We start from the raw sequence: 14120 nt of genomic DNA on the forward strand, positions 1-14120 counted from the left end.
TGGTTCATTTGAAAAGACAAAACTGTAGTAAGCGCACATGTCGATCTTGTCATTGATTGTCAATACAGCTACACTTGAGTGAGGAAAAAAACATGTTGTTCAAATTTTGCATTGTGAAAACTGCTTTAATCATTTCAACAGACATTCATCATGTGACATAAACCTTCACATTTCCATCTCTAATATTCATGTTATGTACAATATTTACGTTAAGAGGAAGTGAGCGTGCGTAAAAGAGGAAGACGGTGACGGCGTGATGACTGTTACTTGCCGACCTCGTCCAGCACTTTGCGGTTGAACTGAGCCCTCTGCCTCTGCTTCTCCGTCCGGGCCAAGTGGATCATGTTCCTCAGGAGGTGAAAGGTCAAGTCGATGGAGATTGGCGCGTCCTCGTTGCGCTTCTGAAGCTGCCCTTCCTCCGCTTCAACATCATTACCATCATAATCCTCCTTCCTGAGAAAAGGTTTGTGGATGCTGAAGCCCAGCAGGCGGGCGGCAGTGCTGTCCCCGGCTGAAGCTGCCCTGAGAAGCACCTGGCCTGGCTGGAGGCTGTTGTCATGGAGGGGGCGCCCTCTGCTGGCGGCGGGAGGGAGTAGCACCGAGGAGAAGAGGAGCAGAAGCAGCGACGCTGATTTCATGGCTGCAATCACATGCATGAATATTTAATTTGGCACCAATTTCAAGTACAACAACGCTCACTTAGTTTAGATTTTAAAGTATAACGTTATGCCTTGCACAAACTTCAGTAAAGCTTTTGATGGGGTTGCAAAGTGTTTGAAAAAAAGAATATTCTATAGTCAAATAACCCATATTAAAGCTTTATAAGCATTATCAAAAATTACGTTTTAATTTTTGATGCTTATGAAGCTATAAAATACAATTAAATACGATTAATAAATAAAATAAAATTTTAATTTTTGATAATGCCAATATAACAGCAATGACTTTCTTTTGCCAAGCAGTTAAGTAAAACTGCAGCGAAGTCTTTTAACCTGACAATAGCCGGAAGTAGAGCAGGTGAGCGTGCACTTACTTGCCGCAGGTGAACGTGCGCGAAAGCTCAGCGGTGAAGTGTCCGTGGGCATGTGCGCGCAGGGCGGCCAGCACGTAGCTTTTTATCCACGCAGCCTGTGACGTCATCGCCCGGTCCGCGGCTCGGATGTGGGAGACGTGGTCCTCAAGGGAAGGAAGTGCGGACACACGAGAAGGTCGTGGAGCACTTTTGTGGGGCAGGGGGAGGCAAGTCCCACAGGGGCCCTCGTGGGGGCGTGCGGCGGGAGTGGGGGGGCTCCCCCCCCCCTCCCCCTCTCTCACTTAAGGTCAAAGACGTTTGCAGCACTTTCCTACCATCATAGGATTTTGCATATCCTGACATGATAAACTTTTGAATATTTTTTTATATTTCCATCCATCTGAATTTGTTTGCCATAAACATTTGTGTGTGACGTCAGTGTTTTTTCACATTGGAGCTGTCCACAGTGCTGAATCATGTGCGTTAATGTGTGCGTACACACACACATTAACACATTCCATTTCAAATAAGGTCAAACACTATTATTGTGCCTGCTAAACATTTACATAAGAGCACTTGAGAAATGAATTTTTCATCAGGAAGAAGGTGCGTGATTGTGTTTGATGGGGGTGCACATAATGGATGTTACTTGCAACTTTTTCCTTTTAATTTATTCTCATGACAGAAACACTATACATTTAATAAATGAAGGAAAAGGACTAATACTGGCGTCGCCTCCAGTTTCAGTGACAAGTTGTTTAATAACTACATCATTTAAGACTTGTTTCTTCAGGAACTAACCAGGAGAAAGTGTGTGAATGTGTGTGTGCGTGTAAGATCCACAAATAACTGCATGTGCTTCAGATGTTGAGGTGTTGAATGTGTCAGCAGTGATTCAGTGGCTCTTTTACACTTTGCAAAGTTCTCTCTGGTCCAGCAGCAGAAACAACAATACATTGTGTTTGTGTGTTTGTGTTTGTGTGTGTGTGTCACTCTTTGTTGGCCTTCCAGGTCAAGTAGGAGTTCCACGCCACAGCGACCACCTGCACCACTGCCAACCTGTGTGCATCAAAAGGTTCTGGTTGACCACACCTGAAGAATATTATTTCCACTACTCTACTGCTAATGTTATCCAAGAGGAGACTGAGGGCCGCCCAGTGCAAACTATGGCGAAAAAAAACTGCATGCAGCATCCACACCTAAACCAACGTGCTTCATGTTGTCATTTCCTGTGGCGTATTTAATCTGCTTGACCAATCAGTGAGCAGCAGTGGTTTACATCATCAAGGTGTCCAAAGTGCGACAGGGAGACATTTTCAACCCACAGTTTGTCTTTATTACTGATTTCCACCATTAACTTCCAGTGCCTCTCTCTAGGACTGAAAATGCATAGTAGAAGGTCTCGAGTTGAAATGATGTAAAGTTTTTAAACTTATGTTTTAGTGATGCTAGAATTGGTTAATACGCTGATCTTCAGCATAGTACCTCTCTGTATTTGTCAAATCCTGGTTACGGCCCTGCTAATGAGGTGTATTACCGTATTTTTCGGACTATAAGGCGCACTTAAAAATCATTTCATTTACTAAAAAATCGATAGTGCGCCTTATAACCCGGTGCCCCTAATGTACGGAATTATTCTGGTTGTGCTTACCGACCTCGAAGCAATTGTATTTGGTACATGGTGTAACCATGTAAGTGTGACCAGTAGATGGTAGTCACATATAAGAGATACATGTTTACTGGCGTCATATTGCAGTCTACAACACCAAAACTTTACATTTTCCATTGAAAATAAAGAACATTACACACGGCACTCAAAAATCTGTCAAAATGTGTTAGTATGACTTTGAAGCCGCACCGCTTGATGGATTGTCGCCCGATTAAAGCTACCGTTGTCAGAGATACAAGTAGTACTGTGGTGTGTGTGTGTATAAGGACCGAAAAATGGCACCCAGTAGCAGACATATTATCTGGCATTTTCCATCCATCCATCCATTTTCTACCGCTTATTCCCTTTGGGGTCGCGGGGGGTGCTGGAGCCTATCTCAGCTACAATCGGGCGGAAGGCGGGGTATCTGGCATTTTGTTTCACAATATTATGCAAAACTAACGTTTCTTACCTTCTAGTACCTGCTGATGCGTATTTGAGATCTGCATAAGTCCTGAAAATTTGCACAGGTCTGCCACTGTAGTCCATGACAATGCCATAGTCGATAAGCTTCTTCTTTTTCACTATCTTCTTGTTATTGGGCATTCACCCTCTGCTGTTGCCATTTCTAACATAAAGTAGTGTAAAGTTCTCATTTATATCTCACTATGGAAACGCTAAAAACTACCGGTATAGTGAGTTTACATTATTCGTTATTTAGTTATTAGAGCGTTCCGGTTGGACGATTTTTCACGAGACACATTTCCGGCGTTGTTGTTGCACTAGTGAGCCATGGATGAGGAGATGCTGCTACGTTATTGATTTAAGTAAAGTCTGAATGTCATTAAAACAGTTTTGCTCCATCTTTTGACACTTCTTCTACTCCCATCGTTGCACGCTACACTGCTACAACAAAGATGACGGGAGAAGACGCTGTCGAAGGTGAGCCACGTAAATAAGACCGCCCACAAAACGGCGCATCCTGAAGCGACTGTCAGAAAGCGCCTTGAAGATGGTCTGTAAAACATAATCTATGCAACATTTTGACCAAAGAACCACCATTACATGTTATGTAGACCACAAGGAAATGTTTTACATTTTGAAAAAAATTCATAATATGACCCCTTTAATGCACCCTATAATCCAGTGCGCCCTATAGTAAAAAATAGAAAAAACGCTATTTATGGCCTCAGCATCCTTCAGTTTTACATGGACTTTTGTGGAAAAAGTTTAGACAGCCAATATCTGTATTGTAGGATTATAACAGCAAGGTCGAGAAATAGTACCTGCTTAAGCCACATCATGTAAATCCAGAGAAGCAGCATCCTCCACAGTGGACATTTGTTGTAGGTTCATTTCTTCTATCAGAGTTACACATTTGGGGGAAAAATAGCCCAATACAAATGTTCACTACAGAGCACACTGGTTTTCAGGAGGTTATGGCAAGTGGTTTAGCCGTGTTGTATAGGAGGAGTTGGGAGGGGCGGCAGGGGGCTAAAGAGTCTTTTAGGACTGACCTGTGGTGCAGCGGGATGAAGTAGAAGTTGGCGATTTGCACAGGCGGCCACAGCTGACACACACAAACAACACACACGTTGGCATTTAACTTATAAGGATATCACTTACAAATGCAGTACAACTCACATAATAGTTGGAGATGAGAGCATCTGTATAGTCCTGTGAAAACAACAAAGGTACATTACAGCACATGCACACACACACAAACGCACACGTGTTGTTAAAAGGTCACAGTGACACATGTGGACGTCTAAAAACAAAAATCCAATATTCTGCCAACATTTAACCCTCGATCCTTTCAGAGTAAAACATATTTCTAATTAACGACTAACATTTTTTTTTTTTACACAGCACTTTCACTACAGTGACTAATCAGATACACCAGTTGGCGCTGAGGTGGAAAAAAGCTTGTTGCGCACCCTACAGCGTGGTCCATGTTTACAACTGTTGGGACATTCAGAGAGTTCCGCGCTCTCCTGAGTGGCATTCTCGAAGTTTTAGTAGAGAGCGAGTGTCCACAGACTGGCGGCGAGGCAGAGTGTCTACAGGAAAGGGCGGGGCCTGCTCTCAGTCAAACAGAAAGTTGTCTCCAATCCCAACAACGTGTTTGATCAGCGTCTGCTGTGTCGTTTATTTGCTGTCCTCTGTGACATCACCGCCTCCTAACGTCAATAATTGATCAGCCTGTTAGTGGACGCAATGTTTAAACACACATGCATGCGAGCAAACGAGTCACACACGCTCTGCCCCTCCCTCTCACATCTCTTGCTGCATCACAGGAAGTATTTGCTAATAATTATAATTGCAATTGTGGACACAAAAGCTAACAATTAGCCAAGCTTTTACTTTGATTTCCATCAGCCGTATTGGCACAGCGCTGCCTCTCAAAGGTCAGTGTGGGTACTACATCAGGTATCATCAGTGCTTGAAGTGTGTGTATGTTGTGTGTTTCACCTTTTCCTTGGTGGAGGTACCCATGAATGATTCTCACCCTGCGCATCTTGGCGACGTTCTCCTCCACCGTCAGTCCGTTTAGAACGCCAGAAAGAGCGAGGAAGGCCCCCAAAAAACATGGGGCGAAGCATAACTACACACATGCAGACACACAAATCAGCAACATTGCGCAAACAAACAACAGTTTTACTAGTCACCTGATCCACCGTCATCTTCTTGAACGCAGCACTCTTGCTTCCTCCCGCCACCAGTCGGTCCAGAACTCTGTACCAGCTTCCAATGACGGGACCCTTCAAAGAAGGAGTGCTCGGTTACTAAGAAGTCACCCGGCTGAAAGGTAAACACACTTACCACGAAAAAGAAGCCAATGCTCATCATCTTGGCGGTGCGACGTACGTTGTGACCGGCAAGTCCGCGCCGCTCAATTAGCTGCTGGGCGATGATGTCGCCCACGCCCACTAGCGAGCCTAATAAAACACCGTTTTGTTAGACAACACAACAACGACGCTAGATGTATTTTTTTTTTTTTAAATAATAACTTAATGATGTCCTCACTTAGGTGATCTTTCAAACATTATACGAGCAAACATGTCCTGCCTCCTCCTGCTTTGGCTAACAGGTTACTATGGCGACCCGACTTCCTCAGCAGGCGCGTGGCGATCTAAAGCACTGTGGCGCGGTTAAAAGTGACAAGATGCAACCTTTGGTTAAAAGGTCACAACAAACAATATTTTTGGTCATTTCTGACACCCCAGCTCATTTTTATTGACCCTCTGCATTTTCTAAAAAGACAATTTATTATCAATAAGTCATATTATTAAAAATTACACTAATTTCACCTATAACGCAAAGCTTAGATGTTTTGTTGAGATAGCTTAGCATACTTTATAATGACTTGATTGGATGGCGTGGAACCGGAGAGACCACTGCCGGCGACCATCTTTTCCTCTGGAGTGGCACGAATGATGGGGGAGGCGGTGTAGCCCTCACCCTCCCGCTATACCGCAGTGATAAGACTGTTCTCGTCTTTTACACCAACATGGGACGATGACAGTTATTGTCGCTTATAGCCCAACTGATGTCACCCCAGATTAGACCAACAACACTTTTAAGGGCCAGCTACAAGATGCTATCATGGCAGCCTGCCCCCAGGACATGGTCATTGTCCTCACCGATACCAATGCTACAATCTCCACACATGATCCCACCCTCCAAGCTGTAACAGGCCCAATCTTCATCAATACCACCACCAACGATAACAGCCAACGATTACCCAATCTATGTAGAGCCACCAATCTCTGTATGGTCGACACATGGTTCCCCCGATGCGGATCCTTCACTGGACCTGGTACAGCCCGACGGAAAGACCGAAAAGGCCATTGACCACATATACATATCCCACCGCTGGAAGACATCAACCAACTGCTGTGTCTTCAGAGGCGCACAGTTTGGCAACACAGACCATTGATTGCTGATCTGTGGCTGAGGCTCAAGGCAGGAGCATCAGCCAATGGCTCCCCCAAGCTGGATTCCCCCCGTCCAGTAGACCCAGCCATCGTGGAGCGATACAGATGCACCATCGCTAACAGATTTAGCGCTCTCACCAGCAGGAAATCTAAGAACTGGCCCCACCAATGAGGTCGTCATGGCTTCCACGGAAGAACAAGAGCTGCCCAAAAGAAGCCCTGGATATTGCAAGCTACGTTGGACAGTGTCAACAACCGACGACATGGACATGGACCTGTATCAACGTCTTAACAGCCAATGAAACATCTCCATCCGATACGACAGAGAAACATTCTGGAGCAATCAGGTGACAGCCATGGAGTAAGCTTCCCAAAATAACAAGCTTTTCAATCTCCTCCACCAAGGAGCGGGCCCCCATCAGATCTGCTTCCCATTATAAAGGACGGTGCATGCAACGTCCTCTCAAAAGAAGCAGACTTCCTCAACTGATGGAAGGAGCACTTCAGTGAGCTCCTTAACCGCTCTCCTGTTCTCAAAAGAACCCACCCTTACCAGCCACTACGCCACTAACTCGGACTGCTCCATCATCCCCAGCTGAAGTCAAAGCAGCCCCGTCAGAATTCAAGAATAGCAAAGCTCCTGGCATTTGTACCATCACAGCAAGGATGCTGAAGGTTGGGGGCGACAACATCATTCTATGGCTCACACAAGTTATTAATTAGGTGGGGAATTATATTTCTCTTCTGAAAACACAAGAGAGATCAGCTGACCTGCAGCAACCACAGAGGCATCACCCTCCTTCCCATCTCCAGCAAACTCGTCATTCGCATCCCAGTCACCTGCGTCTTACCCGCAACCAGAAGCGGACGCCGCCAAAAACAAGCCGGATTCATAGCCAACTGTCCCACCATCGATCACATCTCTGCTCTCCAGCTCATAATAGAAAAGGCCCAGGAGTTCAGAAAGGGCCGGCACCTCTTTATCGCCTTCATTGACCTTAAGGCTTCCTTTGACACGGTGGATCATGGGACCTTCTGGAGCATCCTGAAGTCCCTTGGAGCCCCCACCAAAATCACCACACTCTTGAGACCAAGGTGCTGAAAGCTGCATATGAGTGAAAGTTTGGGACTCTGAGTGGTTCCTCATAAACAGCTGGGTAAGGCAGGGCTGTGTCGCGGTTCCTCAACACTTTAATTGCGTCATCAAACTTGATGTCACGTGTCCGCGAATGAATCCCTGGGGTGCCACTTGGTAACTATACCCTCAAGGACCTTGAATACGCAGCTGACACCACCCTGCTGACCAGCTCTACAAAGCCCTCAGTGTGTTCAACGAGGAGTCCAAAAAGTTAGGCCTGAAGATAAGCTGGCCTAAGACCCTGGTGCCTCGCCATGTAGGCGAGGCACCTGATCCATCACCCTCTTTTTTGTGGAACATCCAATTACCACGTAGCTTTCCCCAGCGAGTCGACTGGAGACGACCCAAAATTGTACCCCGCACCCACTGGCTGGATGTAACAGCCCAGGGCCTTAAAGCCTGTAACGTGACTCTGGCACAAGCTCAACTCTTTGCCCACAATAGACTCAAATGGAGAGACCTGGTTGCCACAGTTGGCTCTACGCACCTTGACGTGCAAGAGGACTAATGACATGAAATGACATTGGATTGCTTTTAGCATCTTTAATGTACAGAATGTATCAAAGCATACTCCCATTTTTCTTTTTGTAGTCCTATGTGGAAATAGTTTGGACACCCCCATTATAAACTAATCTTATACAACCTATTTGTATTGTACTGAAATATAAGCTTGATGTAAACATTAATTTATTCATAATTATGCAGAATTAGGTGATGATGGCGTGGCTCAGATGGTTTGAGCATTTAGCCAGAAACTTGAGGGTTCCTCGTACAGATCCAGCTTCTGCCATCCTAGTCACTGCCAATGTGTCCTTGGGCAAGACACTTCACCCACCTTGCTCCCATTGCAGCCCACACTAGTGTATGAATGTTTGGTAGTGGTTGGGCAGGCTGTTGGCGCAAATAACTGTCATTTATTAATTAAAATTTGAATTAAATAAACAAATTTGTGATACATGTATTAGTAATTTTATGACAATTATTTAATCAATTTCAATTTCATTTTAAATATTTACTAAATTATTTCACAATTTAATCATTGTAAGATTTTTATTTATTTCATGATGTATTTATTATATGAACCTGTGTGTCAGCGCTTCATGAATTTATTGTATCCGTCAAACTCGTCCTTCAAAGTCAGTGGGCGGGGCTAACAGGAATCTAGTTCAATGATTGCTTTTGTCTGAAGCCTGGAACTTTGGAAGTCTTTGAAAACATGGCAGCTAAGAAAGATATACTCTTTTTCAGGAGTTGGTGGTATATATTTTAGATCTTGTGAAGTATGTGGAAGCAAGACCTGCTGACCCAGGGATTGTAGCAGTTAAATTTTTTGAAGTTGTTTGAGTTATTTCCTCACTTTCAGACCAAGATATCGACCAGTACTCCTCCGCTACACTCTGGTACTAGTTCAACATGAAAAAAATGAAAATATGTATAATAAGTGATGTATCGTATTGAAATTGTATACATGTTCGAAATAATCCTCCGCCAACCAACATACAGTATTTGTTTGTTTTATTTAATTAAATTGAGGTCAATCAAAAACAATCACCCCAACATTTGAAATAAATAATGAACGAAAAAAAGAAGAATGAAGAAAAACTTGTAATATCTGCCCCTAGTCATACAGTTATATTTGTTGTTCAACTCAGAAGACTAGCTATATCATATTGGTCACATACATTCATAACATAAAACAAAATAAATAAACATGGAAACAATGATTTACTCTAAACCCTATCTTTTCATCATCATGATTTCTAAATTATTTTTAATACAGTAGATTTTTTTTAATTTCACTGTCACTGTTGATTGAAATGCTTCTTTCCTTTATCCCTGTTCTAAATGTCGATTTAGTAAAGAGCTCAGTTGCTTTTAGATTATAGCTACTTTCTCTTTTAACAAATCTGTTCTGAATGTTGTTTGGCAACACTACAAGTAGTGTAATCAGGTGTTGGGATCCGCCCACTGACTTGGATGGATGAGTTTGACAGATTAAATAAATTCATGAAGTGCTGAAACACAGGTTCATAAATTGAAAAATGTATTAAATCGTGAAATAATTAATTAAAACATAAAATAATTCAATCGCAAAATAATTACATTTCAAAATAATTAAATATTGAAATAATAGTTAAATATAGAATGTGTTTATTCTTACTGCATTAAAAATACAACAAAATATAATTTAACATTAAATAGACACTTTAATAACACATTTATTCCTATAATTCCAATTGTAATTAATTGACATATTTAAGTAATTATTTAAATATGTATTTATTTTGTTCTGTCCCATTTGACCCTCCATACAAGCACTTTTGGTGTCCAGAAAAGCATTATATCAAAATCTAAGGGAGTATGACTTCCAACCTCACTCTTGTCATAATTCAATAATTATGCCAATTTTGGAGTTTGGACAGCAGATGTAAGACACTCTGCCTCCATCTAACGGTGAGAAGTTGCATTGCATACATACACTGCCGTAGAAAAATAACCAAAAAGAAAAATCAGCACATTTCCATGACTGTTAAAGTGAAAGTATTAGTTAGGTAACGGTAAATGAACAACACTTCATGCTCAAAAGTATTGCAATCCCTCTCAGGAAGTGACAAGTAGGAAAAACGTGACCATTTGCAGCTTAAACAGCTTCTGGGCCGTTCCACCAAACCGGTGCCATTTGCATCTCCAGAAAATAAAATGTATAAATACACAATACAATTAACTGTAAAACTCATGTTTCTATTAAGCAAAGTGTTCTGCACATTGATCTGATTGCATATTTACTAAATACAATTCAAAATGATTTAATTAAGTAGAAAAATAACATCTTCTGCCTGTTATCCGCCTTCTAAAATTAGACTTTACCATGAAATATAATCAAATAAATCCTCCAGAAACATTATATTTTTATCATGTTTGTGTTATTCCTAAATTCCTAAATGTCTGTACTTAACACATTTTAGTAATGTCCTGGGTTTTCACTTAGTCCATTACCCACTCCATAAAATGCGGAATGTTCCACAAGTCACATAGTCCACGTGAAGTTGCATCATTCAGATCCTCTGCAAGTCAGGCTTCCCTGTATATTTGATATTTCAACTACGACTGGGAAGGGCAGTTAAAATCTTTGCACATATTTTTACGATTTTTGTTGACAGTAATGTTCTTTGTGTCAACTTATTAGCATATATAACAAGTGGCTATTGATGTGTATTTCTGGTCCTGTCATCCTCGGCCGGACAGAAGGGTGACACACGGCAGTGTGGCTGGATCAAAAGAGACGTTGGAGACGCTTTACTGAACCAAAAGTTGCTTTATTTCAAGCGAGCGTCATTATACAGGACTGCAGTACATGGAGGAGGTCAAGTCAAAAAAAATGAGGCACTTCTAACTTGGAGGAGCCAAACCACAGTCTTATATTATGTTGGATCCACTATGGACTGGACTCTCACAATATTATGTCAGACCCACTCGACATCCATTGCATTCGGTCTCCGCTAGAGGGGGGGGGGGGGGTTTACCCACATATGCGGTCCTCTCCAAGGTTTCTCATAGTCATTCACATTGATGTCCCACTGGGGTGAGTTTTTCCTTGCCCTTATGTGGGCTCTGTACCGAGGATGTCGTTGTGGCTTGTGCAGCCCTTTGAGACACTTGTGATTTAGGGCTATATAAATAAACATTGATTGATTGATATTCCTTCTTTTTCTTTCTGGGTGTGTGTTAATTCAGGAGAGTACAACCTGACCATGTAAGGAGATGTTTGTGTGTAAGTGTTTGGGAAGACAACAGATGTATAGCATAACTTGTAGGTTAACGTTTCAGATAAACATGGAGTCCCTCCTCCACGATAGAGCAAACACTTTTGCATTCCGAAGTATGAATTTATTGCCTCTTCTCGTGGGACAGTTAACCCAGTCCATATGCGAATGTCCAACTAAGCCTCCATAATTTATTATATAATGAACCATTATTAACTGAAACCTGGTGGTTCGCTTTCTCCAAGTTGAATATGACCATTCACCATATGTAAAACAGCCATCCATCCATCCATTTTCTACCGCTTATTCCCTTTGGGGTCGCGGGGGGGCGCTGGAGCCTATCTCAGCTACAATCGGGCGGAAGGCGGGGTACACCCTGGACAAGTCGCCACCTCATCGCAGGGCCAACACAGATAGACAGACAACATTCACACTCACATTCACACACTAGGGCCAATTTAGTGTTGCCAATCAACAACATAAAACATAATATGAGTTAATTAATTCACTTCACTATCCTTCACGTATATGCTGATTTTACGCAAAAAACTCACTCTTGTCAAATTTGGTTCAGTTGCTCAAATTAACCTTTTTTCTCTTAGAGACCTTGTACAAAAATGAAATAAAATTGATTGGCCCTTAGGCGCCGATCTACATTTCTGCCAGCGGGTGCTCGGACGAGCGGTAATCAGACGCTACTTTTCTGAGCAGGCGCGGTTTTTGCTTGGTGATGAGAAAGAATCCGCCATCAATCCCACGTGGGTGCTCGGCATTGCTTCGGGGCCCGAGGACCCACGGGATCGGCTCCTATGGATGGGCCAATTAATAATTTTGACTGGTTCAGCACTATAAGTGTATTATCGAATGACCCTTCCACTTTTCTAGAACGGCTTTCTACAAGATTTTAAAGACTGTCTGTGGGGATTCCTGTCCATTTGTTGAATGACAACATATTATTGTGTTTGTGGTGAACTCGTGCAAACACATGCTCAAAGTTCTTTGGCCGCAGTGCCAAAAAGGTCACAAGGTCATGAAAAGCATGCACCACACTGCTCTTCATCCAGTGCACAGAACAACGTGAAAGTGTGGATGCACTCTTCTTACCTGCAGTCACAATCTGCACAGTCCAGGGGTGGCGTCCCATTAGCACCTGGTAGGACCGCCACAAGCTCGCCATCTTTCTGCTCCACAGACGTCAATGAGCACAATGGGAACTCTCTGGTGTCGTCTATACATAAATACAGAGTTATTTGGTCAAATTATATTGAAAACCACTAATCACGGTAACGGGTAGACTTGTTGGACAAATAATCCAAACTAACAGTGAAGACACTTAACAGTTAGAAACAACGTGACTGTTCTCCACTCAGACGAACTCGTTTTAGCGTAGACAGGGCGCCGAATGAAAGAGATGTTACTAAAACTAAAGACCAAAATTGTCCTTACGTAACACAAAAATGTTGGCAAAAACAGCATAACAAACTTTAAATGAGTCTGTCTAAATGATATTCGTCGCCCAGCAGAAAGTAAAACGTCTTCTGATGAACCGGTTCACGTGATCAGATTTGTTACCGTTATATTCCTCAAAACTTTACAAACATTCGTATGGTTTGATGCTTAATTCAAGTGCGAAACAGGTAAAGTTAATAGAATATAGTTGAAGTAATCCTCACCTGTAAAATCCTGGATGTTTAACGCGCAGTACCCATTGCACTTTATTTCCTATTGCCAGTGAAGAACACACCTTGCGTCACTTCCGCCGTGCAAGAAGGAACATTTTCGCCCCCTAGTGACACACCCAAACATTCCAGGCAGCATAAAGTTGTTTTATTCTGCGAATGTGACAAATATAACATGTTAATAGAAAATACAACAAAAACAAATTATAATGGCTTCAATAATTTCAAGTGCACTCTGTAGGGATGAAATCCAACTCAATATTAATAATACTTTGTTCTCACATTAAAAAAAAATTAAATACAAAAGTAGGACTTGTTTATGTAAGTGGCTGTTAAGTCATTTTTGACTATGAAATAAATAAAAGCATCCAAAAAATTTGAGCGGTTGGTGTTCCACATAGTTCAGTTTTTGTTTTCAATATTAATAATACTTTGTTCTCGTATTTAAACAAATAAAAAATACAAATGTGGGACTTGTTTATGTAAGTGGCTGTTAAGTTCTTTTTGACTATGAAATAAATAAAAACTTAGCGCGGTTGGTGTTCCACAGAGTTCAGTTTTCGTTTTCAATCAAAACAACAGAAAATTAAATAGCGGTATTAATAAACTTACCCCCATCTTGATGTCCCAATGACACTGACAGGCAGCAGTTGCGGATACATTCGACAGAGATGAATGGTTATTTTAACTACTGACAATACATTTGTAACAGTGTTCGTCTCATGAAAAACAGTGTTGCCAATTATACAAAGGTATAAGAAAATGCACATAGCCAAACCATTTGGTCTGTTTTGACACTTCAAGTATGAACAATTGTCAGTTTACAGGAAGATGTAACAACATTGTTATACAGATTTCTTCACGAAAAGTGGAGGACAAACAAGACAACAAAAAACTTGGCTTCAGTCAATCTCTCTTTAAAGTTGCAGTAGGAAAGAATT

General features: G+C 42.0%; 1 protein-coding gene across 4 annotated transcripts; it reads right to left on the reverse strand.

Annotated features, from left to right (window-relative positions):
• On the reverse strand, positions 1 to 13917 carry mpv17 (mitochondrial inner membrane protein MPV17). Of its 4 annotated transcripts, none has more exons than XM_061929578.2 (9): positions 13792 to 13917; positions 13174 to 13332; positions 12605 to 12728; positions 5484 to 5599; positions 5330 to 5422; positions 5170 to 5265; positions 4305 to 4337; positions 4178 to 4230; positions 408 to 640 (listed from the first exon to the last, which is right to left on the reverse strand). In XM_061929578.2, the coding sequence occupies exons 3-9, from the start codon at positions 12675 to 12677 to the stop codon at positions 556 to 558; spliced, it is 549 nt and encodes a 182-aa protein (XP_061785562.2). In that variant the 5' UTR covers positions 12678 to 12728; positions 13174 to 13332; positions 13792 to 13917; the 3' UTR covers positions 408 to 555. The 4 variants fall into 4 exon arrangements, with proteins under 4 accessions (XP_061785564.1, XP_061785565.1, XP_061785562.2 ...); XM_061929579.2 differs by lacking the exon at positions 408 to 640 and adding an exon at positions 1666 to 2071; XM_061929580.2 differs by lacking the exons at positions 5170 to 5265; positions 5330 to 5422; positions 5484 to 5599; ... (1 more) ...; positions 13174 to 13332; positions 13792 to 13917 and adding an exon at positions 4598 to 5163 and having other exon boundaries at positions 1 to 640.
• Positions 13918 to 14120: the final 203 nt, after the last annotated feature.

This window comes from Nerophis lumbriciformis, linkage group LG34, assembly GCF_033978685.3.
Source record: "Nerophis lumbriciformis linkage group LG34, RoL_Nlum_v2.1, whole genome shotgun sequence".
NCBI lineage: Eukaryota > Metazoa > Chordata > Actinopteri > Syngnathiformes > Syngnathidae > Nerophis > Nerophis lumbriciformis.

What these genes read in the sequence shown, in the direction of transcription:
- mpv17 (XM_061929578.2), bottom strand. Translation starts at nt 12,677, where the DNA reads ATGGCGAGCTTGTGGCGGTCCTACCAGGTGCTAATGGGACGCCACCCC. An exon ending in CTCTCATCTCCAACTATTAT is followed by an intron (nt 4,231 to 4,304) that starts GTGAGTTGTACT and finishes TGTGTGTGTCAG; the next exon opens with CTGTGGCCGCCTGTGCAAAT. An exon ending in TTCATCCCGCTGCACCACAG is followed by an intron (nt 641 to 4,177) that starts GTCAGTCCTAAA and finishes ATGTGATTGCAG; the next exon opens with CCATGAAATCAGCGTCGCTG.